This window comes from Rhinichthys klamathensis, unplaced genomic scaffold (assembly GCF_029890125.1).
Source record: "Rhinichthys klamathensis goyatoka isolate OS25496 unplaced genomic scaffold, OSU_Roscu_1.1 h1tg000018l_1, whole genome shotgun sequence".
In the NCBI taxonomy this organism is placed as follows: domain Eukaryota; kingdom Metazoa; phylum Chordata; class Actinopteri; order Cypriniformes; family Leuciscidae; genus Rhinichthys; species Rhinichthys klamathensis.
The window spans coordinates 3,621,220-3,649,113 of NW_026606569.1; the positions used below are offsets into that span (position 1 = coordinate 3,621,220).

At 39.3% G+C, this 27,894-nt stretch overlaps 2 protein-coding genes across 2 annotated transcripts in view; one reads left to right on the forward strand and one right to left on the reverse strand.

Annotated features, from left to right (window-relative positions):
• The window catches only part of cct2 (chaperonin containing TCP1, subunit 2 (beta)), a 285,779-nt gene that overhangs the window by 7,420 nt on the left and 250,465 nt on the right, over nucleotides 1-27,894 (reverse strand). The window lies entirely within an intron of this gene.
• LOC130071027 (gastrula zinc finger protein XlCGF57.1-like) lies at nucleotides 5,085-26,490 on the forward strand. The gene is made up of 4 exons (XM_056235639.1): nucleotides 5,085-5,169; nucleotides 20,653-21,357; nucleotides 25,183-25,581; nucleotides 26,087-26,490. Exons 1-4 carry the CDS (start codon nucleotides 5,085-5,087, stop codon nucleotides 26,458-26,460), a joined length of 1,563 nt encoding a protein of 520 aa, XP_056091614.1. The 3' UTR covers nucleotides 26,461-26,490.

Below are 27,894 nucleotides of genomic sequence, written 5' to 3' on the forward strand. Positions count from 1 at the left end.
CCCGCCCACCGATTCGCGCATTACACGAAACTCATTATAATATGCAAAACTGTTATCCACTCACAGCAGTGGGCATTTACTTCCAAGTCTTCAATGCGAGACGCCCATAAAAACCGAGCGTTTTTGAGCTAGGCTCAAAACTAGGATAGAAAATAGCCTGTTACTTATTCATTTTGATGTTTTTGAATGTAAAAACAAAGCGAACGTCATAAGTTGACCTCAGACAACAATATAAAACAATTTAAAAAGCCAGTTCATGACCCCTTTAAGATGTGGCCAGAAGCAAACTCCAAACACTCAGTACCAGCTCCACTTCTTTAGTTTTAGACCCCGTTTACACGAAGGGAAAACGCAGATATTTCCCTGCGGTTTGGCCTCTCATTTACACGAAAACCCCGTTTTTATCACAGAAAACACATGGAGGCCCCACTTCGCAACTTACAGGACTTAAAGGATCTGCTGCGAACATCTTGGTGCCAGATACCACAGCACACCTTCAGGGGTCACCAAAGGGGGACCAAAATTAGGTAATTATGTTACGACTGATCGGTGTATATTCAGATGTATATACAGTTGTGGTCCAAATTATTGGCACCCCTGGTAAATATGATCAAAGATGGCTGTAAAAATAAATCTGCATTGTTTATCCTTTTGATATTTATTAGAAGAATCCGCAAAAATCGAACCTTTCACTTTTGAGCTTCACAAAATGGAAAGTGTCTGTAAAAAAATAGCTTAAGCATTGAAAATTCCCATTTACACCATCAGAAAATGGGAAAGGGAAATTCAGAAAGACTAAAATAAATAAAACAGCACCTACATCACCTCATGTTGTTTGGAAGGGTTTCAAGAAAAATCCTCCTCGCTTATCCAAAGACAAATGGGTCTTGTGCACACAGGGATAAAAAGTACCCAATGCCCATGGTTAAATATACCGTTGTATCTTTTATGTTGTGGGCCTATTTTTTTCTGTAGGTCCTGGACATCTTGTTCAGATACATGGTATCATGGATTCTAGCAAACGGATCAACGGATAAAAAAAATCAACACCTGACCGCCTCTGCAAGAAATCTTAAAATGGGCCGTGGTTGGATCTTCCACCAGGATAACGATCCAAACCAAACATCAACATCAACATAAAAATGTGTCGCTAAGCACAAAATGAAGCTTCTGCCATGACCATCCAAGTTCCCTGACCCAAACCCTATAGAAAATGAATAGGAATGATCTCTGATCTCCAAACTCATCAGGCATAATAGTTGAAAACTCAGAGCTGTAATCTTGGCAAAAGGAGATATTAACCCCTTTGTGATTCAAGTTTTTTTGTAATGAGTTTAGGTAAAAGGGGGCAGAGCCAGTGGTTGTGTCGTGTATGCATGGTGTATGTGCAGCCGATATTGTTATGCATGTTATGTATGTACAGTTTTTGCTGTGTTATCTGCTGTGCATTTACGGGGTTAATGGACTCCTAGAGTGGCTGTGTCTCTTGGATTGACTATGGACATCTGTAGAGGACTGGGGTTGTGATAGACAATGATGCTGCGTTCCAGGCAGGTTTTTGAGCATGTAAATCACGACTTCAAACCACGACTCACGACTTTGTAGCATTCCAGGCCAGTCACGCCAAACTACCTGAGCGCAATATACATACTTATTTTTTCAGACACATAACATTGTAATACATAATCGTGTGTGTATTATTATCATTATATTATTATTAATTTGACTGCAACGTTATATTGTCCTAAAGTGTATTGTCACTGTGTACCGCCTGCAGAAACACTGCATCCGTAGGGGCTGCCATTGTTGTTTTGTATGGTTTTGCGGGCTATCTGACGTCAGAACTCGTAACTGGGAGTACATCGATCTAGTACGAGTTCACGGGTGGGAAGTCACGGGTTTGACTGCCGTTCCAGTGCACTTTCACGGGTATAAGGTTGGAAAACACGGGTTACAGGTTGCCTGGAACGCGGCATGATTATGTGCATCTGTGAAGAGGGAGGAGTTCGCTTACATTGGTTGATTAACCACTTGTTTTCACCTAGCCTGGGGCTTTATATAAGCGTACGAGTTGACAGAGGGGAAGACAGGGAGATGCGACAGCAAGTGGCCCAACGGCAGAGAGCCCACCATCACCGCAAGCTAAGTACCCTGTTGAGGGAAGTTATACTTCTGTAGCCTTACTTGCTATGCGTGAGTGAGTGGGAAGACGAAGTGGCGGGTGGCTCATGAGTGTTTGTTGCAGCTCACGATTACATCAGCCGGCAACAATGCGATTGGGAAGAATGCTGGAAGTGTTGATAAACGTTGACAGCGGTGTCTGCTGAACCACCGAAGCACATTCCAGGGAAGGACCCGCTCTGATCTGGACTTGTGGTGGATTGCTTAGCGCCGACGGTGCGGTTACCGGCTACATCGAAGTGCATCCTTTGCAGTATTCGTTTTAAACTCTGGTCGGCTTGCGGGAAGCCGACCAGCGGACTTATTTCTTTATGTGTTGTGTCCGTGTTGTCTGCGTGACCCGTCGGCCCAGCTGTAAACACAGAGTGGACAGGAAACGTTGGGTGAGCTGAACTGAATATAATGTGTAGCGTAATCTGATCATTGTGTGGGTTTAATTATGAATTGCTGTGCCCTCTCGGGATTTGAATGTGTCATTGTGTGACTTGCCGTGGGTACGTGTGTACATTTATAACTTATTCACCTAGATAACTTATTTACCTGCATTTATTAATCTAGTTCTACTTGCCAGTTGGGGGTGCTTGTGACGGGACTGCATGTTTATAGTTGGGCCGCTGGGAGTCCTCTATGTAAATTTTAGTAACTATGCAATAAAAGACTGTTTTTTGAGCCTCATGTGTTTTGTGAGTCTGGGGGATTACCATTGACCTGCAGTTGTTAAAGGCCAGTGACAGTTGTTCTGGCAAACATCAGTGACTTGAATTTGTTGTGAGCAGAAACTGGTAACCAGTGCAATTTTGTGAGGAGAGGAGTGACGTGTGCGCTCTTCGGCTCGTTAAAGCACAAAGAGGTGGTGGATTTTACATGTGGAAGACAGGAGGACTTCTTTTCTTTTCTGCATCAAGAGTGACTTGTTTGTCAATATTTGATTACCACTAATTGAACTTTGCTTTCTGATAGTGCTGACTTGTGCATGGACATTATAATTTCAGCCATTACCAAACATCGTCGGCTTCATCTTCATCAAAGTTTTATCCATTCTCTGTTCTCGTCCAGATCACCCAAACACTGAACATTTCTTGATTTATTTTTATCATTTCATTTCATATTTCCTTTTTATTTTTTTATTTCAGGTGTGTTTAATTTGGGTTGGAGCTGAACTCTGCAGAAACTGACGCTACGTCTACATTAATCCAGATAGAAACCCTCTCCGTCACATTAGCGTTTTCAAGTGTTTTTCAAAAGTTTCTCATCCACACTGTAATGTCAGAAAAAAACTAACCTTACTGCGTGTGCTTAAAACCTCAAAAAAGCTCACTGAGATGATACAGACAAAACAGGCATAATAAAGTTATCTCAGCATGAACTGATGCGCCCAGGTCGCATTCGCACTCACTATTATATGTTTGGTCTAAAACGCGACTGCTCTCATGTTTACTGGAGGACAGCAAATGCAAGGGAATTTTCTGTCTTCCTTGTAGGACTGTGATATGAAGAGTGTGCAAGTTACATATTTTAGCAACTGTGTGAAAGTGAATAGTATAAAACAGGCACAATACCGGTGTAAGCATGAATATCTATTGTTACAATATGCGTCACATGACCCTTTTAATATTGAGATTATATATTGTGTACTTGTAAATCACATTTGTCACTGTTTGCATTTTAATGCTGGTTTAAATGGTTTCTGCTCCCAGACTTTCAAGTTTTGCCTTTTAGAAAGAATCTCAAACTCTTTCATTAGTAGTTCTTCACAATTTCAATACATCATTGGACAATATGTATTTCACCAAGAAACCAAATCTAAACTCTTCTAGCTTCATTTTAAAATTTTCTGTGCGCTTTTGTGATTTTAGACAGCAGCAGCGTGTGTACAGGACTTTTATTTTGGTCTGCCGGTGTGACGTCATAAGGCTGCGTCGAGCTCCTGCATCTGTTGGGATTCAGCTGAAAAAAGGTTTGTGGTTTAATGCATTTTAAGCGTTTACATCAATGCAACCAGGTCAGGCAATTTTATAGTTTTTACAAACAATGTAAAGTTGCTTACTTATTGTTAAATAAAACATTGTAATACTTCATTAACATAAATAAACGTTAGTTTTATGAATAAAGCGAATTGGCTCATGAAAAGACAAGTCTCATCATGTGGCTCCCTATCTCGTGAATAAGTTGATCATAAACGCACATTCAGCCACTGGCGAGTAGTGATGGAGAAACAGAGTATTATGAAATGATAGGTTTTACACATCAATAGCAAATGTTTTCTTGGAAATGTAAAACATAAATGCCTAAATATGAAGTGTCTGTATAGTTTGAGTTCTTTAATTAGTTCTTAGTGTTAGTTTTGAGTGTTTTTAGTCTAATCAGGTCATATAATATAACAATACTATTTGAATTGTGTAAATTTGAATTATAGACAAGTGTTATTGAACAAAATTGAAATGGCATTTTACATATTGGACATTTGAAATGTAACACAATTTACATGTTTTTATGGCAGAATTTTATAGACGTGGATTTTCAAACGGCGGATTTTTTTGTTCTGAATTCTTAGATTGCAAATATTCCGTTTTTAAGAATACAGCTTCAAGATGAAGAAATTCTGAAAATAAAAATATGCTTAAACAATTATGATTTATATATGTTAGCGTTCTCAGCAAGTGTTTTGCTGTTTGTTTTAAAGTATATTTGATGTGAAAGTGATGCCACCATTTTATTAAGCTGTTATCGAGTCCGTTCTGTGCACTTTTATAACTGTATGGTTTGGGTCAAATATAAGACCGCAACAGACTGTTTAGATGGATAAGTAGTTTGGATGTCTTTCTGTTCTCTTCTTAAACAGGACAAACACACAGAAAAACTCCTGGTGAAGCGTCTGAGACCCACGTGACACTATTATAAAGATGGCGTTTATTAAAGAGGAGAGTGAAGACATGAAGATTGAAGAAATATACAGTTTGAAACATGAAGAAACTGAGGAACAAACAGGTTGGTTTCATTCTCAAAGCTGAACTCAGGCATTTCATTTGATCCTTATTAAAACTCCAGCTCTACAGAAATGAATGATATTTTTGAAGGATGTCCTCAGTGGCGATTTTTTTTTTTTTTTTTTTACTTAACACTGTTTTATTTTGCACCCAACAAGCTGTGTGAAAACTAAAATGTACAGTTTCCTCTCAAAATAAAAAATCTATAAAAACACACCTTGATTTAACCCTCTGGGGTCTGAGGTGTTTTCGGGGTCCTTGAGATGTTTTGGCATGCTCTGACATTTCTGCTTTTTTCAGTTGCTTCTAAACATATTAATGGCACAGGTGAAATTACACTCTATATAGCACACACAGGGCTACCATAATATGTGAGCAACATGTATGTACATGTTTGTATTTTTGAGAGAATATTGTTTATGCGTGGTTATTGAAAAAACTAAAAACTAAAGTTTCAAATATAAGGTCACAAATAACATACTAAATATCTGTCCACAAGACTTTTGACAAGTGGATGTTGTTGCCTAGAGTTTTTGCTTCAAATTGATCTGAAAATCATTCTGCCTAATCATTCACATAAAACAATAGATTGTTTTAAATTGTGAAAAACATTTTTTGTTTGCAAAGGCAATATGCGGATGGGCGTGAACGACCCAACCCCCTCATGAATAATTAGGCAGTTGTAGCGATTATACGCACGTATAAATATAATTAATTATTATTCATAACAGATTATGATCAATAATTAATAATTGAATTATTTTCAGAATTTACTGTAGCAAAATCAATAATATGATCAGTTTATCAGTTCATCCAATGAACGGAAAGCATAAACAATTATTAATTCTAGGAAATATAATATCTTCTTGGCCAAGAAAGACCTCTTTTCAAATACAAACAATACTTTATTGATTATAAGCCTATGACTAACACACAAAACAAATATCTAACACAAACACACGCACACGCATTCATACAAGTTGAAGAAAGACAGAGAGTGAGGAAGAATGAGTTTTAGGAGTTAGATGGTGAGATCCCAAGTTTCTATATGCACTTAAAAGACATGACCTGAACGAACCATCAATAATTAATTTCACCCTTTTATCGTTTCTTAGGCGGGTAATTCAATTTGATATTAAAATGCACCTGCAAGTTGAGCTAAAAGTCTGGAGGTACTTGCTTGTCCTTGCTTTGGGGTTCCCTTTTTTTCGTGAAGGGGGTTCCCCGGTCCGTTGCTTGGCTGATCTTCTCGTGTGCCTGGATAGACTTTGGACAGCCAGTCACGTGTGTTGGCGCGGATGAATGAAAGTCTTTGAAGTTGAAAGCTGGTTTTGCAGTTGAAACGTTAAAACGAAACTTTGCAGCAACACTTAACTTAGAACCGAGACTTTTAACGGAAAAGAAACAAACTAAGAAAAGAAAGGAAAGTGTGACGATGTGGCTTGAATTAAATCTGTTTTAACCCATATCTTGATTTGGGTCATTTGTCTCTGCGTCTACATGGTTACTATAACCATCGTCGGCTCCACCCGGCTTGTTCTGCCGAAAGAGAGCATCACAAGAGAGCAGAGGGCAAGAGAGCAGGGCAAGAGCGGATCACAGGAGCATCACCAGAGAGCAAGAGCGCATCACAAGAGAGGATCACAAGAGAGAGGATCACAAGAGAGAGTCACCAGAGAGCGATTCTGTGTTCGGGTCTAAGATTTTAAACTCAAAATGTTTGTCCCGCCTCCTGGAGGAATTTGGAATTCGGACAATAAGATACTATATGGTTATTTGAGAGGGGGTCTATTCTATCCCCCCCTTCTCTCATCGCGAATCATGTGTTCTCTGTGGTCTGCTTTACTCATCAGCTCGAAACAGAGGATTCAGTTTAGACATAATTTCCATTTTAAGAACATAAACATTTTTACACAGATTTCAATCAAGCCATCTTTTGAATTAAACACATACGAGCATAATGATAGGAAACACGACACTTTCATTCCAGTATCTCTAATATTTAAAACAATTACATGACTTGGATGTGATCTAAGCAGAATAGACACATACAGGGGTTGTAAACACAATATATAATTGTTATGTTACACGATTTTGATTCTGGGTCAGTCAAGAATTGTTCTGGGATGAGTTTTATTGGTATTTGATATGGAGGAAAGTCCTTATGTGTGTGTGTAAAGTTTCTGGGGTTTAAGAAAGACATTCCAGTCTGAGGTAATGATAGTTCCTGCTGAAATCTGTTCTTGTTCAGCATATCATGAGACCTTGGTTCTTAATGAAAGGCTAGTCTGTTTAGGCGCAGGGGTCAGTTGGCTTCTTGTTAGGGCCTCTTGTTTCACCATTTCTGAACAGATCTGTTCTTGCCAAATTATAAAACATTGACAACGTCCTTCCTTTAGTTAAACAACAAAAGGGTCTCTTGGCTCCAGTGCCTGGGGATAATCTGGAATATGCAGCATCTTGTGTTTGGTTATGTCTGAAAGCTTCAATTGTGTTTGGTCCATTCTCAATGTTGCTACACAGTTCTCACCTGAGCAGACTGCATACTAATGAGCCTTTCATTCAGGGGTGTCACACAAGAAAGAATGCAAGGACAATATATATATATAAATAAATAAATATTTATACACACACACACACACACACATATATATATATATATATATATATATACAAACAATCAAAATATAAATGAAAGCCAAAAGCACATTTTTAGTCACCTTTTAGCCATCCACATATCATTTTTAGCCATCCACCACGGTAAAAATAAACCAGTCGCATTTCAAAGTCGTTCGCGAAATGACCGCCAGGTGGCGCAAAGGGACATTTAGCAAAACGTAAGTGGGGCTAATGTCTGTAGCCTAAGGATGAACTACTACAAGTTATGGTAATTTCCAAATAAGCCTACAACAAACATTTATAGCCTACTCCATAATTGTTGGTCATACAGATAAGATATAATATTTTAAAACTGTAAAAGGCTAAAGTATAGGCCTACACTCACAGACTAAAGACAAAACGTTTTCTCGCTCATGTGAGAAACAAACGTTCGGGTATGTCTCAGTGAGAAAATTCATAGCCGAGCGGTGGAACTTACGGTTAATCATCAAGATGACACGGGTTCAAATCCCGCACAAGCCTGGTCTGTTGTAAGTTTTATATTTATTTAGATTTGTCTAGCTCTAAAACTCTGTTACACCATACAGTTTTTTTTGCTTATATAAATAAAATACAATTATCATGCATTTCCATTTTACACACAAAATAGTACCCAACAGAACGACTTTGCATCTGTATAATAGTAGGCTACCAATCGTAATTTCAAAAGCAGTTCTGTAATAAATAAATTATATATAGCCTATATACTATATATTTTTTTTTTTCAGGGCTGCCAACTCTCACGCACTGAGCGTGAGACTCAAGCCTCGCTCACACTACAGGAGTTTTAGGCCGATTTATGCCCGATTTACCCCTCCCGAGAATCGGAGAAAAAATCTTGTCGAGGACCTTGATCGGTTCCGATGTTCGGCACAGATTATCTGGTAATGTGAGGCGTTCACAGATCGAATCTTGCACCCCCCGATCTGCTCTCACACAAATCGGGCTCGCCCCGATCATATCAAACATGTTTGATATTTATCGGGATGAGCAAGATTGTGATTACCAGTACGTCAGTAGCCTACTGTCTCAATAGCCAATAAGAAACAAGTAGGGCTGTCGTGGTGAAGGAATTTCCATTGTTGTAATTTTGAGTGACTCAACAGCGCGATATGCGGTATTATCTTCATTTATTTATTTATTGCTAAATAAATAAGTGTTATGCTGTGGTCAGCAGGAACGAAGACGAGTACATGTTCAGTAATGAAACCGAAACTAAAAAGCCCATTGAAACGAAGTATAGTAAACAGAAGATAATGTCAAATAAGGGGCCACATAAAATAATAACAGAACATAAACCTGACAATAAGCTTTTTAGGCCATTGTTATATAACAGTTAGTTTTGATCCTTGAATCTTTCTTTACTAAAGGCTTCTGCTTATATTTTACCATTTACTCGGCACTCGCTCAGTCCAGTTACATTGTTACGCCACTAGGTGGCGACAAAGGACTGTCTTTGAGTGAGTCATTAAACTGTTCATTCAACGGAAATGTAAAAAAAAATGCGGATTCATTCAAATATAGATGTAATGAAACAAGCTGTTAATTAATATTTAATTTTAACTTTGAGCTCCACTTTACAAGGCTCAGCTGAGCAGCAATGCGGCGCATGGGCAACGCGAAGCTGATGCTTCACTTCATAGAGATCAATGGCATTGATTCATTGTATTGACCAGAGCTGACGCCATTAATTAGAAATAGCCTAGATAAAGGATGATTTTTTATTTTATTTTTAATTCTCTTTCCTTGGTCACGGCAACCTTTTCACGAATATGACTTGATATGAAGGACAGATATTTTGTTTACATCCACTTTTCTGCTTCCGATCTGCTGCGTGAGATCACGTCCTCTGGCACGATAATCTTAATAACATTGTGTAGTGTGTGATGCGCCGCGATTTTCAAATCTTGTAGTGTGAGCATGTTTAAGATTTGAGGGAAGAAAATCTGCAAAGATTCTCCTTAAGTGTGAGCTGCAACCAGATTTCACAATCGGTTAGGATTTTAAAACTCCTGTAGTGTGAGCCAGGCATCACGCAATTGACCCAAATCTCACGCTCTCACGCCACACCCCCGATTTCTCACGCTGTAGTGTCAACCCGGTCGGTCAAATTCCTAAAAGATATAGTTTATCTATAGATCTACCTGTTGAGCCACTCGTGACCGACTAGTTATACCGCAAATTAGTTAAAATATCCCGTAATCTATCTAGAGCGAGCGTGCATGCGAGACAGATATTGTGCTCCAAACCATGCGCGCGCATGGCAGAGAGGTCTGTTCCCTACAACCTAGAGTTTTTAAAAACATGGTTTTAAGTAAAGTGTGATTTGCCAGGGGGGACTGGGATTTCCTTCTGGTCTAAACATCCCTGCTTCTGCTGAATTATTTTAATCCCCACACCCCTCCCTCCACAGCTAATCAATGCTATAGGCTACTTCACCAATATCAAATATAAAATAGAGATATGCAACAGGCACGTTTAAACGACAAACAATAAAATCAAAACCAGCGTTTCAGTTGTTCATTAGTTCCAGTGGCCCTAATGCATGCACGGCTTTTCAAAATTCCACAAAGCGTGTTGATGAGATTATTTTGAATGAAATATTGAAGTTTATAATTAAGTGTTTTGGCACACCACGCCGAGTGGCCCTATGCATTTTTCTAAAGTCGGGTTTTATTCTGGCATGGTGAGTTAGTGTTCGACAAACGCGGCGGCGCGTTCATTTAGATTAATTTATTTTTCTCATTATTACAGCTAAAATAACTTAATAGGCGACTCCGTAATTTTTTGGTCATACAGATTAGAGTAGAGTAGCTTACATCGTTCAAAACTGTAAACTTGTATTCATATTAGGCTAAGTTAGCCTGGCTAACGAAAAAACAGTATCTGTCGTCTCTGTCTCCGGGAACTGCGCGTCACAAAAATGAACCGAAAGCCACTTCAGCTCAGTCACGATAAGAAATCGGCGATGTCTAAAGCCTTTAAATGTCTAAATATTTAGGCTAATAAATGTTATCTCATTATGTAGGCTAATCCTTATGAAAACGAGAGGTACAGAGGATCTACTCAAACATGCCTAATGTAAGCGCTTCCCAATGAGAAAATGACAAGACAAGGGTGAAAATCTCGCTCTTATTAAATGTAGGCTAAATCGCCCTGAATTAAAATGTAAAAACAGATCAAATAATGTATTTGTCGAAATGTTGCGATATTGTTTCATTTAAGTTCATAATTATTCTATAAATGTTATTTAATTTAGCAGCATTACCACGAAGCACCGCGTTTCGATATTTATTTGAATAATACAAAATAAAATAAAAACTTAATTCACAAATTGCATGCCTGGTTGTGAGGATCCAAAGATACCTGTAGACTTTAATATTGATTTGAACATTTTGTTCATGACAACAAATTAACATGTGATTTTTTAGATTATATTTAGTTTTGCTTGGAAAAAGCTGGCCCAAACCAGTTTTATTTCATCAATTATTGAAATAATGAAATATTTAGTAATAAACTTTTATGACAGAAATATCACTAGGCTACATGTAACTTAAATCATTTAATTCCTTCATTATCAACACTGTCTAGAATAGCGATTTAAGTGTGAATTGCGACTTCTCTTTGTGTTAAAGGGGTCATATAATGCCATTTTTGTACAAGCTAATATGATTCTTTAGGGTCTAAATTAAAAGTTTGTAATATACTTTAATTAAAAATTCTCATTAGTATTGCAAGAAAACACTTATTTTACCTGGTCAAAAACAGCTCTGTTTTCAGCACGCCGTTTCAGTGCATATGACTTTAAATGATCATGAGCTTTGCTGACTCCGCCTCTCTGTTCTATGCGTCACCAGAGCCGGCTCTGGCGTACACAGTTTGTAACACAATAACACATAACCATAACGCGTTGTTCAGTATAAACGTGGGATTATGCATTATATTGAGAACGTCATACATAGAAAACATGCCGTAATGTACCCTGAGTGTAAACCTTAGACGCATTCATTGTGAAGCATGCAGCTAGCGATTTACAAGGATTAATATAAATAGTAATATAAAGTTTAATAAAACGTTACACTCACTTCAGTTCTTTTGGAGGTTCAGCAGGAACACGAATATCTGCTACCGATCATTTCTTCAGGAGCTGCTTCTTAGCAAAACCAGCTTTATACTGATCCTCGTTTATAAAGCAGTCTGGTGTGTGAAATGATTCGCGCAAACATGAGCATTGACGTTGCTCGTGGGGAATATTCCCTTCGAAAACAAACTCAGCCACTGCGTCTTCAGCGGTTCGGATTTAGGAACATTAAAATGACTGTGTTCGTTGTTACACCCAAGAACAGAACACCACAGTCGCTTAGGCCATTCTGCTCATAGACAGCTCCAGCATATCAACAATGACCGCGCCGGTCCGCGCAGACTATGATTGACAGCTCACGAGGGCGGGTCTGTGTTGAAACGCGGCTGTCGCGGCTGTCAATCAACAATCGTGGGAGGGGCGTCCGTTTTATTTACGTCACAAAAACGAACGGCTCAATTTAAGACAGGGGAAAACATATAAGGAGATTAAAACAAAACCACTGGATGGATTTTTATCATTATATGATGGTTGTGTACAGACACTGCCAACACACATTTCAGTACAATCAACTTGTAAAAGTGCATGTACCATTATATGACCCCTTTAAGTCAGCCTCAGACTCAGATAGCCTGTGGGGGGGTTGGAGGGGCAGTTGCTGGACAAAGGTGTTAATGTTCCTCTTTCATATGGAGAGTGTCGGATAGCCAGCCTGATGAGCAGGCAAAATTATTGTAAGGATAAATCTGTGTCCAAATGTAGGCCCCATATCTTATTAAATTATAAATATTGTAGTTTATTTATTGTAGCCTATTTAAAGTTTTTTTCACACAAAATTTCAATTGAAGTTATTGTAAGGTGAATTCAACAAGGCGTGCTGTGTCTTTGAAGCAACAATTAAAGGCTAAATAATTTTTTCGTGATTTGTATGGCTGACACGCAGCGACATATAGCCTACAGTATTATCAGCTGTATGATGTGTTTTTACCCTGAAATGATTAATTTCAAGAGAGACGCGGCGCGCGCAGCGAGGGAGACTAAATAAACTTGTTAAAAAGAGATCTAGCGCGAGAGAGGCAAAGAGAAACGCATGTTTTTAATTTAATTATGTTTCTTTGGACAATTTTCGTTTTGTACTGTTTTAATTGTTTAATTTAGCTGTAATTTCTTTGGCAATACAAATTTAAAATGTCGCAAGAATAAGATTAGCCTAGTGTTTCTTATTTTGCATCGCAAAAGAAATAAACTCTAAACCCGATGCAACCCTGTTTTAAATAATAAAAAAAACTGTCCCGACACTTTATTTAAACCTTGAAATGTTCGAACTTGGTTTCAAACATAAGTAATTTTAGTGTTCTTTTACATTACACAATAATTTAGCAGACTAAAGACGAGCTTCTTCATTTTCATTTTCTGATGCAATCGGCTGACAATCTTCCTTCATCAGTTTTTGTCGTTTGTGCAGCGGCTGCGGTTCTACAGGAATGTAGCAAATTTATGTTGTAATGATAATTAAACAAAACTATTGACTTTAAATAAGTAAACAGTTATAAACAGTTACCTATTTAAGCATCAAGGTGGTAAAATATAAACGCTGTAGGACAACATCGGTTAACAACATGTAGGCCTATGCTACATTGAGATTCGATCTCGGGTCGAATGAAGCTCCTCGAAGCTCGTGTCGTTGCGTTGATCACTGAGCTGTCTTCTGTATGCTGTTAAAGTTGTAAAGCCTCATTGATGTAGCCTTGATGTTGAAATGTTTTCATTATTTATTCAATTACATTTCAGTAGCCTAATTTCAGTATTGTGATTATGAATTATTTTAACTACGTTTCACTTGTTGAATACATCTGCTACCAGCTTTCAATCGCTCTGAATCAGCGCGGTGCGGCAGCAGATTACGCATTAGAGAGAATAAACCGGAATAAACGAACACTTTTCAGAGTCTATGATTGTAGCGCCTCTTAGCGGTAAAAGGCAGCAAATGCACCCCACATTTTACCGCCGCGGTGGAACGGCTGATGTGGGAATTGTCATGGTTTGCCTCGACATTTGCGTTTGAATAGCGCGCGTCCTCCGTGGGCGTGTCAGATTAACGCGTAATGAAGTGTAATGAGCTGGGAAAAAAATACTGACAGCACTCTCTTTTCATACAGATTGCATAAACTGAGAATATTTGTTTTTTATATAAATTACTTCATTTAAAAGAAGAGAATTCAAGCTTCATAAAGAAAAATCTCTCGTGCCTGTGTGACAAGTAATCGCGGAGTTACAGTTAATCTTAGGACGCGTTTCAGAATGGACTTCACTGACAGAGAGAACGCAGAACTCGCATCATGTTTGTTTTTCTTTATTTGGTGAAAAGCACAACACTTTGTTTTTATTGTGAGTATCCACAAAAAAATAGAAACTTAACAGGATCTAATGATGTATCACACTTATATGTAAGATCAAAATCAACCGAGTATTTTGAGTCTCTTTTACACTGATAAGAAAAAAAGCGAGACAATCGCGCCGGCGCGATAGCCGGCCCCAGGGGGTTAAAAATGTATGAGATGACAGTAACAGAACCACAACCTTTTCCCAACTGTGGGTATCCGCAGGCTGGAGTAAATTTGTCATTTGCCTTTCAGTGAAATTCGCCATTTTGGTGTGTTAGAAGCAGGAAAAATGGGCAAGCGTAAGGATTTGAGTGAGTTTGACAAGGGCTAAATTGTGATGGCCAGACAACTGGGTCAGAGCATCTCCAAAACGGCAGCTCTTGTGGGGTGTTCCCAGTCAGCAGTGGTCAGTATCTATCAATAGTGGTCCAAGAAAGGAAGGAGGAGCGAAGGCTGGCCCGTGTGGTCCAATCAAACAGAGGCACTCAAACCAGTTTGAGTGCTGGTTCAGAGCCAGAGCCTAGTTTCAAATTAGGGCTGGGCGATAAAACGGTATCGGTATTTATCGACGGTACAATATTGTCGGTAAAGATATAAAAATTGTTCGATATAGCGCTCGATATTTTTATTAAAATGCACGGCAATCACGCTCTTTATGGAAGAGACGCTGGCGCGACCCCCACAACATTGCCCAACATCAAATGGCAAACGTAATGAAAGCGGAACGAAACTGCGCTACTCATTATTTTGTGCTTCACGGAGCCTTTATCAGTTTGGACCAATGCCAGTGCAGCGTGAGCCGATCTTGATCAAGCGACACTGTTACTACACAGCGCTAGAGATCCAGTAAACAAAGCATTTGAATTCGCCACTGAAGTAATAACATCACTGCGAGATCTAGTGAGAAGCATTCACATTTATCCGTTATTAGCAGATCAAACAGTGCTGATGTGGAAACCAGGAGAAACACCATGATGCCATGAATGAACTAGTTATAGGCTTTAAGTCCACAGATCAGCAACATTCACCATGGATTTAATGTAGTAACACTAACTGTAACCATGGAAGTTTGGCAGGAATAATTGTAATAAAAAATATATATATATATATATATATATATATATATATATATATATATATATATATATATATATATATATATCTATATATAATTTATTTTTTTAAATGTGTTTATTTATTTTTATCAAGGACATTTCTCTGCCATTTCTTTCTTTTGCTGTATCGAAAACGTACCAAACCGTGACACCACTGTATTGTATCGAACCTTCGCTTAAAAATTCGCTTGTGCTCCTTCATTGCCGAGTTTGATCTGTCGTTTACAATCGCTCATCCACTCATCACTTTGTGTCAGAAATTAGCGAAGGATAAACTCGCCCTTACGCATCTGTCTGTCTCGAGGCAGCATGTGGGCTATCTTATTACACACGGCATCTAGCCAGAATTTAAAAGAAATCTGTCCGACAAGCTTAAGAATAACATGTTTTCACTTAACACACTTGCTTATTTTTATTTATTTCTCACTGTTTTTCAGTTCTTGAAGCACTTTAAATTTTTGCCAATTATTGTTCTCTTAATAGCAAATGGTTTTGAATAAACAAATTGAGTGTTGTATTACATACGGTTTTGTTGCACTGTAACTGTTTAAAAAAATATTTAAAAGAAATGGTGCATATTTTGCAGAAAAATGAATATCTCCTTGTTCATGCCCTTAAGTCAATGATTAGGCTACTAATCAATTCCTAGTTTACTTTGGAGTATTGTAATTGCCACCCACTGACCTTTCTTGGTATGGCTGTAGTCTCAGTATGCTATACAAGCAATAAATATGCAGGTAAGTGACTAGTTAAAAGCAGGGTTGGATTAATGAACAGGCCTACCAGTAGGCCGGGAGCCAGGTCCACTCCTCAGGATGTTCTTTGCTACCTTTTTTTCCCTATTATTTCCTATTATCTTATACCTTGAGCCATCACAAGCTGATAACGACTAGGGATGTCCCGATCCGATCACGCGATCGGAAATCGGGCCCGATCACGTGGTTTCAGACTCGATCGGAATCGGACGTTACCTCCCGATCAGGACTCGGATATATGTAAATTAGGGGTGTAATGGTACATGTATTCGTAATTATTGAACCGTTTCGGTACGAGGCTTCCGGTTCGGTACGCATACAAACCGAACGATTCCTAGGACCATTTTTCCTGCAGACAAAATCCCACAACGTTGCGCAACATCAAATGGCAAACGTAATGAAAGCGGAACGAAACTGCGCTACTCATATTGTGCTTAACGGACCATTATCAGTTCGGACCAGCAACATCTGTGCAGCGCGAGATCAAGCGACACTGTGCTAAGAGATCCAGTGAAGAAAACATTAGAATTCGCCACTGAAGTAATAACATCGCTGCGAGATCTAGTGAGAAGCATTCACATTTCTCCGTTATTAACCGTAGATCTCTATTAGATCAAACAGCGCTGACGTAGGAACCAGGAGAAACATTGTGCTGTGAATGAACATGGATTTAATGTTGCACTTCAAAACTCAAATATTATATAAATATATATTTAAATGTTATTTTTAATGTAATTACCAAAACATTATTTGTTCATCCTTCAAAGATTACCCCCATTTATAAACCTGAAAGTTTCAAGATGTAGGAAAACTCAAACTTTTTAAAAAATAGTTTTTCTTTTAATAAATAGGAAATTTCTTTGGCATTTCTTTCTTTTTGCTGTATCGTATCGAACCGAACCGCAAATTTTGTGAACTGTTACACCCCTAATGTATATTCTCATTATTTTTTTATACACTTTTAAAACATTTTTACTTTTTGTTTACATGCCTGCCGGGTATTTTAAGTTGAGGTGCTATTTGTTTTTATGTTAGACTTTTTCTATATTTACTGTTGCACTAAAGTCCAAAAGTGAAGATTTTATGTTATTTATTACTTGATTGTTCAAGCTCCCTCACAGAAGTGCTCTGTTTGTTAACAGAGTTGTTGAATGTTAAAATAAGGTGTATTAAATAAAAATCCTAATCATCCCTATTTACTAATTGGCTTCATCACTCTGTCTCCTCTCCACCAGTAAGCTGGTGTGTGGTGAGCGTTCTGGCGCACTATGGCTGCCATCGCATCATCCAGGTGGATGCTGCACATTAATGGTGGTTGAAGAGATTCCCCCCTTCCATTTGTGAAGCGCTTTGAGGTCCCAAAAAAAGCGCTATATAAATGTAACGAATTATTATTATTATTATTATTAAAATAAGGAACATTCTGGATCTGTTTTTTTCTCTCTTCTTTATTCTTTTTTTTATGTATTATATAAGTAGCGGATCGGGACTCGGTATCGGTAGATACTCAAAATCAAATGACTCGGACTCGAGGGCAAAAAACCCTGATCGGGACATCCCTAATAACGACCACCCCCAACAGGAGCTCTGGTGCTCTACACAAAGATGCTAATGTAATATAGGCTTGTATTGGGTTTGTTCATCTCATGTCTGAATGATGTCCATTTATATCCACAAAAGTCACCAGAATCTATCATTTAAGGGACTATTTATCGAAATGTTCTTCCAGGGGAGCACACCCCTGGATCCCGCTTGACAATTATGTTGATCAGGGCATATATCTTGGCTTAATCCGCTTACCTCCCAGGGAAAAAAGTTCAGGCTCAGGATTTTTTTCTACTATCACACCTGTATTTAATGCTATGTCCACATGTCTATTTTCATGGCAAAAACTGATTTACAAAAATACATTTATCCAATTAAAATAAAATACAAAGCAAGCAGGAAAAATACAGCAATTAATACTTTACAAGATTTGTTTACAATAAAACAATGCTTGTGCGGCGTGAGGAATCGTCCCGGATGAGTTTGTAAGGTGAAAGGTCATCATGTGGGTCTTTTTTTTTTACGGCTAATTATTATTCATTAATTTTTACTAATAGTTAGATTGGGCAGGCATCCACTAAAAGGCCTTTAATTACAAAAAAAAGGAGAGGAAATTTTGCCTTGACAAAAGGGCACTTTGGGCACCAAGGGGCAAATGGTCAGGTGCTCAAGCATCAAACGCCCGCCCCCATATACGTGCCTGAATAGCTCTAGCTCTGAGCTAGCACCAGATTCATGCTGGTGGAAAAAGGGTATTAAAGGATCTGCTGCGAACATCTTGGTGCCAGGTCCATGCCTCGATGGGTCAGGGCTTATTTGGTAGCAAAACGGGGACCAACACAATATTAAGAAGGTGGTCATTATGTTATGCCTCATTGCTTTTATACATGCATTTTAAATAATTTGAAAGCCTATTGTTTGCTTAGGTCTATTTTTTTTTTAGCCACAAAAAAATTCCAAGCGGCAACATTCTAATCTGAAAAATGAAGCCTACCCGTAAGTGCGAAAAACTGCAATACATCGAAAATCCGCTAGGGGCAGGTCCCAAAAGGGAGCAAATGTCCATAGACCCCCATGTTAAAATGTCTGTTTTCACCGGTTTTCACAGCATAAATTCATGTTTTTACAGGTTGGTCCCATGGACTTTTATTGTATTTTTCGATAGGTTCCGAGTGCCTGACAACTGTGAGGGGGGTGAATTTTTTTTCTAACTCGTTAGTTTAGATCGTATTTAGATATAAAATGTATGACAAATAAGGGCGTGGTTAACTTTGATTGACAGCTGATAACGGGCTGCTTCGAGTGGAATTCCTGAAATTTGACGTCTCGGCCATGATCTGACACAACACCTCATACCATCTCTGTATCCTGTATTCCCAAGATTTTCCAAGATGGCGGCGCCCATACCCCCAATAAACGGCCTCAAAACCGGTCTTCAGAAAGTCTGTGGGTGACGTCACAGACTGTAAAAAATATGGACAAAAGCGTCTATGAAAAATTATGAATAATCGTCACAATATTTAATCAATTACCAAAATATCAACATGACATCATGACTTTGCGTAAACATACACGCCACTTTCAAGTCAAGTGGCGTGTTATCTATACGCATTTTGAGCTATCCGCGTGTATGTCCACGCCGAAATCTTTTGCGTGTATGTCTACGCCGTTAAATGTCCGAGTGATTCCGCGTGTATGTGTACGCCGTTAAATGTCCGAGCGAAACGAAGCAAAATCTATATCTACATCTGTGGAGCGATATTTCTTTTCCTAGGATGGTAGGAGAAGACTCATAAATGGTATTAACCCCAGTGACGGGTAGGTTTAGGGATGGGGTTGGGGTAGATCATATATTTATATATACATAATACAGTAATATAACGTTAAGTCAAAGGCGTTGATAAACACGCTGAAAAGCGATTATGCGTGTTGATAGCACGCCAAAAATGGAAATACGAATTGGCGTGTCATACATACGCCATTTCATGAGATCAGTCTGAAAATATTGTGATGGCCCTAATGTGTTACACTGGGCAGGTGAAGGAAGAAGGAGCAGTGAATCTAATCAGAGCCCTTATATTTATAATCTTAAAAAGGCCAGACAAAAACAATGAACAATGAGCATTTGAGAACAGGACTGAAATTAAGGAGCTTAAATACATGGTGAACTCAAGTACTATTGCACAGTGAAAAGGGCTCTATTTTTGTAATATTTTAGATCTGAATGGCAGGATTGGTCTATAAAAATTCAGTTTTGTTGCACAATGTTGGTTTTGATGTTTTAATACTTTTATCTTGGCTTTGATATGTTGCTTTGAGCCATTAAACTGCCATTAAAGGGTTAGTTCACCCAAAAATGAAAATTGTCATTAATGACTCTCCCTCATGTCGCTCCAAGCCCGTAAGACCTCCGTTCATATTCGGAACACAGTTTAAGATATTTTAGATTTTGTCCGAGAGCTTTCTGCCCCTCCATTAAAAATGTATGTACGGTATACTGTCCTTGTCCAAAAAGGAAATAAAGACATCATCAAAGTAGTCCATGTGACATCAGTGGGTTAGTTAGAATGTGTTGAAGCATCGAGAATACATTTTGGTCCAAAAATAACAAAAACTACGACTTTATACATCATTGTATTCTCTTCCGGTTCTGTTGTCATTCTCTCTTCACGAGTCCGTGGTGACGCTGTTGATGTAAGACGCTGGCAGATAACTGGTTACCAGACACACGTGTTTCCTTTCTGGACAAGGACAGTATACCGTACATACATTTTCAATGGAGGGCCAGAGAGCTCTCGGACAAAATCTCAAATATCTTAAACTGTGTTCCGAAGATGAACGGAGGTCTTACGGCTTGGAACGACATGAGGGAGAGTCATTAATGACATAATTTTCATTTTTGGGTGAACTAACCCTTTAACTTGCATTTGTCTTTTTTCGCTTTAGACCTGATGGCACTGAAAGAAGAGACCGAATCTAACAGTAACTTCACCAGCACTCATTATGGAAAGCGTTTCAAACACAAGAAAACCCTTAATTTCCACATGAAAATTCACTCTGGAGAGAAGCCTTACAAATGTGATCAGTGTGAAAACAGTTTCAATCAGAAAGGAAGCCTTGATACCCACATGAGAACTCACACTGGAGAGAAGCCTTACAAATGTGATCAGTGTGAAAACAGTTTCAATCAGAAAGGAAGCCTTGATACCCACATGAGAACTCACACTGGAGAGAAGCCTTACAAATGTGATCAGTGTGAAAACAGTTTCAATCAGAAAGGAAGCCTTGATACCCACATAAGAACTCACACTGGAGAGAAGCCGTTCACATGCCAACAGTGTGGAATAAATTTCTCTCAAAAAGGAAACCTTAATTCCCACATGAGAATTCACAGTGGAGAGAAGCCGTTTTCATGCCAACAGTGTGGAATGAATTTCTCTCAAAAAGGAAACCTTAATGCCCACATGAGAACTCACAGTGGAGAAAAGCCATTTTCATGCCAACAGTGTGGAATGAATTTCTCTCAAAAAGGAAACCTTAATGCCCACATGAGAATTCACAGTGGAGAAAAGCCGTTTTCATATGATCAGTGTGGAAAGAGTTTCCTATGTGAAGAAACTCTTAATTCACACACAAAGAGAAAACACTCAGGTAAGAACTGTATTATATGTAATTAGTGTGGAAAAAGTTTCAGACTTAAATCAACCTGTGATTCACACAGATGAGAGTCCTTAAACCTGCAAACTGTGGGATCCACAGAAATGGGTAATTCACTACTGTAAAGTCAAGTGACATGACTGGGGGATGTTTATTCCATGCACTGTGTGCAGATATCATTATTAATGAAAATCACCAATTAGTTTTATTGTTTATCAATTATTTACAGTTTTTTGTCGATGTTATGAGTTGGTTGATACAGCCGCAAAATCAAAGAAAGAAAAGAAAACTGATATGGATAAATAACAGTAAGCTCCGCACTTAAACTGCAAGGGTAAATGTGAGAGACATCAAATCCCAACAATCAAATCTAAATATTACAATGCCACAGAGTAGAAAGTTGAGCAGTTATGTTCAACAACAAGATTGCAAACTGTAGCAACAGGCTAGGCTAGGACCATACCAATAAATAATGTGTTTCTGGACGTAACACAAGATAATAGCACTAGAAGAAAGATGCACTCATGGTTAGATGCCAAAACCAGGTCATGTATGAATTTACTAAATTATGGTGCTTTAATCCTGACTGATATTGTTCACAAGTACTATTGCATAGTGAAGAGGACTCTATTTTTTTTATATCTTAGACCTAAATGGCAGATTCAGGATTGGTCTATAACAATGCAGTTTTGTTACGCCGTTTTGAGCATGATTTGGAACCTTTTATTCAACCATACCTGGACACCTATTACATCCGGCCAGCACGAACACGGCGGAGACGAGGCAAGAGAGGTGGGCTACATGCTAGGCTAAAGGCCAGAGCTACACGACCACCGCTACCGAGTCTGCTGTTAGCTAATGTCCGCTCCCTTGAAAATAAAATGGATGAGCTGAGAACAAGGACAACAACACAACGTGAAATCAGAGAGTGCTGTACTCTGATTTTCACGGAAACCTGGACTACAGACAACACGCCAGATTCAGCCATCCAACTTCAGACCCACTCTGTACACCGCGGAGACCGCACATCGGCCTCGGGGAAGAACAAAGGTGGCGGCGTCTGTGTCTACACCAACGACAGATGGTGTTTAGACACTAAGGTGATGGAGAAACATTGTTCAGTGGACATAGAGGTGCTGATGGTTAAGTGTAGACCCTTTTATTTGCCGAGGGAGTTCAGTGCTGTGTTTCTTGTGGCTGTTTACATCCCGCCGCGGGCGAACCGGACCGCAGCTCTTGGACTATTCCACGATATTATTAGCAAGCACGAGACTGCGCACCCCGATGCTGTGTTTGTTGTGGCAGGGGATTTTAATCACTGCAACCTTCGGACTGTTCTCCCCAAGTACCATCAGTACGTGAGCTTCCCGACGAGGGACAACAACATTCTGGACCACGCCTACAGCAACGTTAAGGGTGCATACAAGGCAGCACCCCGCCCCCACTTCGGACAGTCTGACCACATCTCCGTGTTTCTATATCCATCTTACAGGCAGCTTCTCAAACGGGCTCCCGCAGTAAGTAAAACTGTTAAAGTATGGAATGAAGAAACTGATCTTGTGCTACAGGACTGCTTTAACAGTACTGATTGGGATGTGTTTAAGACTGCTGCTGTGAGAGAGGACTGCTCTATGGATTTAGAAGAATATGCCTCAGTGGTTATTAGTTACATTAGCACATGTATAGACAACATTGTCCCCATCAAGCGCTATAAAACATTTCCAAATCAAAAATCCTGGATAAACTGTGATGTAAGGTCTATGCTGCGTGCCCGTTCCACTGTATTTGCCTCTGGTGACGCTGAGGGCTACAAAAAGGCCAGATACGATCTACGCAGATCCATCAGAGAAGCCAAGAGACAGTATAGAGTGAAGTTGGAGGGATACTATACCACCGCGGATCCCCGGCGCATGTGGCAGGGCCTGCAACACATCACAGATTATTGGCAGAGGAGCAGGGAGGTCACAACTAACCAAGGCACACTACCAGATGAGCTGAATAAGTTCTACGCCCGCTTCGACACCCTCAACACCAGCAGAGGGACTATCCCAACAGAGGCAGCACAGAGCTCTCCATTCACGGTGACATCAGCTCAGGTGCGCAGGACACTGAAGAGAACGAATCCCCCGAAGGCAGCAGGCCCTGATAACATCCCAGGCCGTGCACTAAAGGTCTGCTCAGCGGAGCTGGCTGAGGTACTAACGGACATTTACAATCTATCCCTCTCACTATCTTTTGTACCTACCTGTTTCAAGATCACTACCATTGTCCCCCTACCCAAGAAAAACACTGTAACATGTTTAAATGACTACCGTCCCATCGCACTCACTTCAATTGTGATGAAATGTTTTGAGAGGATAGTCATGAACCACATTAAAAAGACCATTCCAGACACACTGGATCCATTACAGTTTGCGTATCGTCGGAACCGATCCACTGATGATGCAGTAAACACTGCCATCCACACAGCTCTCACACATTTGGAGAACAAGGATACATATGTTCGAATGCTCTTTATCGATTACAGCTCGGCATTCAACACGGTCCTCCCAACCAAGCTGGCTGAGAAGCTCCTCATCCTTGGACTGGCACCTTCTCTCTGCAGCTGGGTCATGGACTTTCTCACAGAAAGACCACAGACAGTCAGAGTTGGTACCCAGACATCAGGTACAAGGATGGTGAGCACAGGGACACCCCAGGGCTGTGTGCTGAGCCCTTTGTTGTACACCCTCTTCACTTATGACTGTGCCCCTACTCAGCGTAATACCACCATCATCAAGTTTGCGGATGATACAACAGTCATCGGCCTGATCACTGGTGGGGCTGAGACCGACTATAGGGAGGAGATGGCTCAGCTGGTGTCCTGGTGCCACACAAATAATCTCTCCTTAAATGCAGAGAAAACTAAGGAGATGATTATCGACCCGAGGAGGAGGAGAGATGATCAGCACGGCCCACTTTACATCAGTGAAGTACAGGTAGAGAGGGTGAAAACATTTAAATTCCTTGGCACCTACATCAGTGAGGACCTCTCTTGGTCTCACAACACCCAGCACATTGTCAGGAAGTCTCAACAACGGCTGTACTTTCTAAGAAAGCTGAGGAAATTTGGTCTGTCCACCAAACTCCTTAGCAATTTCTATAGATGTACAGTGGAGAGCATCCTGACTAATTCCATCACAGTGTGGTTTGGAAACTGCACAGTACAGGAAAGGAAAGCTCTCAAGCGTGTGATTAAAACTGCACAATACATCTGTGGAACAGTTTTTCCATCACTTCAGGATATTTACAAAACCCGGGTAACTAAGAGGGCACTTAACATTATCAGAGACACTACACACCCTCAGCATATACTGTTCACATTGTTACCTTCTGGCAGACGCTATAGGAGCATGAAAGCCAGAACATCCAGACTTAAAAACAGTTTTTATCCACAGGCCATCAGGATGTTGAATGACTCAGTCCATTGACAACTCCATACTAGCACTTTATTCACTGTTTGCACTACACTGTGAATGTTTGCATTGTTCAATGTACATGCTTTTTATGATGCTTTTAATGTCTCTCTGCCGAATGCAATTCTACACTTGCATCTTTTAAATATATTGTGTGTATATTGTGTACATTTTATACTGTGGGAAACTTTTTGCAACCTAAGAATTTCATTGCATGGTGTAAATCTGTGCATATGACAAATAAACATCTTGAATCTTGAATCTTTTGGTTTTGATGTTTTGATACTTTTATCTTGGTTTTGAATTCTGTTGCTTTGAGCCATTAAACTGATGTTAACTTGTATTGGTCTTTTTTTCGCTTTAGACTTGATGGCACTGACAGAAGAGAATCAAGAACTGAATGAAATAGAAGAGAAAGATCAAAATAAGGGACATGATTTCATGGATGTAGAAAAATCCATACAGACTGAAACAACTTCATCACGAAGAAAAGTTCAGAAGACCAAATCTAACAGTAACTTGACCTGCCCTCATTGTGGAAAGAGTTTCAAACAAAAACATGACTGTATAACCCACATGAGAATTCACACTGGAGAGAAGCCTTTCACATGTAATCAGTGTGGAAAGAGTTTCAGTCAGAGAGCAAACATTAATTCCCACATGAGAGTTCACACCGGAGAGAAGCCGTTCACATGTGATCAGTGTGGAGAGAGTTTCAAATATAAAGTAACCCTTAATTCCCACACAAAGAGAAAACACTCAGGTAAGAACGGTTTTATGTTATCAGTGTGGAAATAGTTTCAGACTTAATCAACCCCTTATTTACACATGAAAAGTCACACAGGTGAGAGTCCTTACGCCTGCAAACAGTGTGGGATCCACAGAAATGGGTTATTCATTAAGTGACATGACTGGGGCGATGTTTATTCCATGCACTGCATGCAGACATGATTTATAAACAATAATTCAATGGTGATTATTTTCATGATGAATTATTATATCTTGTCAATATTTTCAGTTAGATGCTACAGCTGCAAAATTAACAAAACTCTACGCTTAAACTGTTTTTTTCATTTCCTCACAACATGATTAATCTGTCCAAGTTAGCATAAAGACAAAGTGATGTCCCTCAGGGACAGCATACATTAGGAGAAAAGCAGAGGACCTAATACTGAGCCCTGCTGCACTCCATACTTGTTTTTGATGAAATGTCTGTTGCTTTGAGCCATTAATCTGCCATTAACTTGTATTTGTCTTTTTCGCTTTAGACCTGATGGCACTGAAAGAAGAGAATCAAGAACTGAATGAAATAGAAGTGAAAGATCAATATAAGGGACATGATTTCATGGATATACAAAAATCTATACAGACTGAAATGACTTCATCACTAACAAAAGTTCAGAAGACCAAATCTAACCGTAAATTCACCTGCTCTTATTGTGGAAAGAGTTTCAGTCGAAGACATAACCTTACATACCACACAAGAATTCACACTGGAGAGAAGCGTTTCATATGTCATCAGTGTGGAAAGAGTTTCAGACTTCAATCAACCTGTGATTCACACGTGAAAAGTCACACAGGTGAGAGTCCTCACACCTGCAAACTGTGGGATCCACAGAAATGTGTTATTCACTACTGTTAAAGTTACATAACTGGGGGATTTCTATTCCATGCAGTGTGTGCAGACATGATTAATAAAATATAAAATTCATAGGTGATTATTTTCATTATGAATTTTTTTTTTTTTTTTGTCTGTTGGTTGATACAGCCGCAAAATCAACTTGGCCAGTTGGGCAGTTTTGTCACGTGGTGAGGAAATGTAAAACAGAGTATTTGGCAAAACATGGTGAACTCTAATGATAATGTCTTTCAGGGACAGCATACATTAGGAAAAATGCAGAGGACCTAATACTGAGCCCTGTTGCACTCCATTCTCGTGTTTGATGAAACGTCTGTTTGTTTACACAAGTATTAGCAGTCGAATAGATTTGACCTAAACTGTGCTAATGCTTATCGACAAATGACAACGTACCTATCCAAAAGAATATTGTGATATTTCTTCTAGTGCTATTATCTCTGTTGACAACATCTCTACTCGTGATTAGATGCCAAAAGCAGGTCATGTATCACTTTAATAAATGATGGTGCTTTAATCCTGACTGAAATTGTTCACAAGTACCGTAGCACAGTGAAGAATACTCTGTTTCTAATATTTTAGACCTGAATGGCAGATTCAGGATTGGTCTATAACAATGCACTTTTGTTGCAAAATGTTGGTTTTGATGTTTTAATACTTTTATCTTGGTTTTGATGTCTGTTTCTTTGAGCCATTAACTTTTTTTTTTTTTTGCTTTAGATCTGAAAGACACATGCCAACAGTGTGGAAAGAGCTTCATTCACAGGGGAAACCTTAAATCCCACATGAGAGTTCACACTGGAGAGAAGCCGTTCACATGTGATCAGTGTGGAAAGAGCTTCAAAAAGAAAGTATCCCTTAATTCACACATTCAGAGAACACATTCAGGAGAGAACTCTTGTAAAGTAAGCCTCAACTCTCATATGAGCAGTCACACTGCAGAAAAGCCTTTCACCTGCAAACTGTGTGGGACTAGGTTCTCTTACAAAGGAGGTCTTAAGTCACACATGTCAATTCACACTGGAGAGAAGCCATTCACATGTGTTCAGTGTGGAATGAGTTTCAGACTTAAAGGAATCCTTGATTCACACATTAAAATTCACATTGGTAAGAGTCCTTACACCTAAAAAACAGTGTGGGAAGAGCTTCTCATATAAAAGAACGTTTAATGCCCACAGGAGAGTTCACACTGGCGAGAGTCCTTACACCTGCAAACTGTGTGGGAAGAGCTTCTCACAAAATGGAAATCTTACGGCTCACATGAAAATTCACTCTGGAGAGAAGCCATTCATGTGCCTTGAATGTGGAAAATGTTTTACACGTGTAATAACCCTTACTTACCACTCTAGGCTTCACTCAAGAGAGAACTGTTTTAATTGTCATCAGTGTGGAAAGATTTTCAGTCAGAAAATATCACTTGAGGTTCACATGAGGCTTCAC

Coding starts and splice junctions, on each gene's coding strand:
- LOC130071027 (XM_056235639.1), top strand. CDS start 5,085: ATGGCGTTTATTAAAGAGGAGAGTGAAGACATGAAGATTGAAGAAATA. Junction 5,170..20,652: donor AGAAACTGAGGAACAAACAG/GTTGGTTTCATT, acceptor TTTTCGCTTTAG/ACCTGATGGCACTGAAAGAA. Junction 25,582..26,086: donor CACAAAGAGAAAACACTCAG/GTAAGAACGGTT, acceptor TTTTCGCTTTAG/ACCTGATGGCACTGAAAGAA.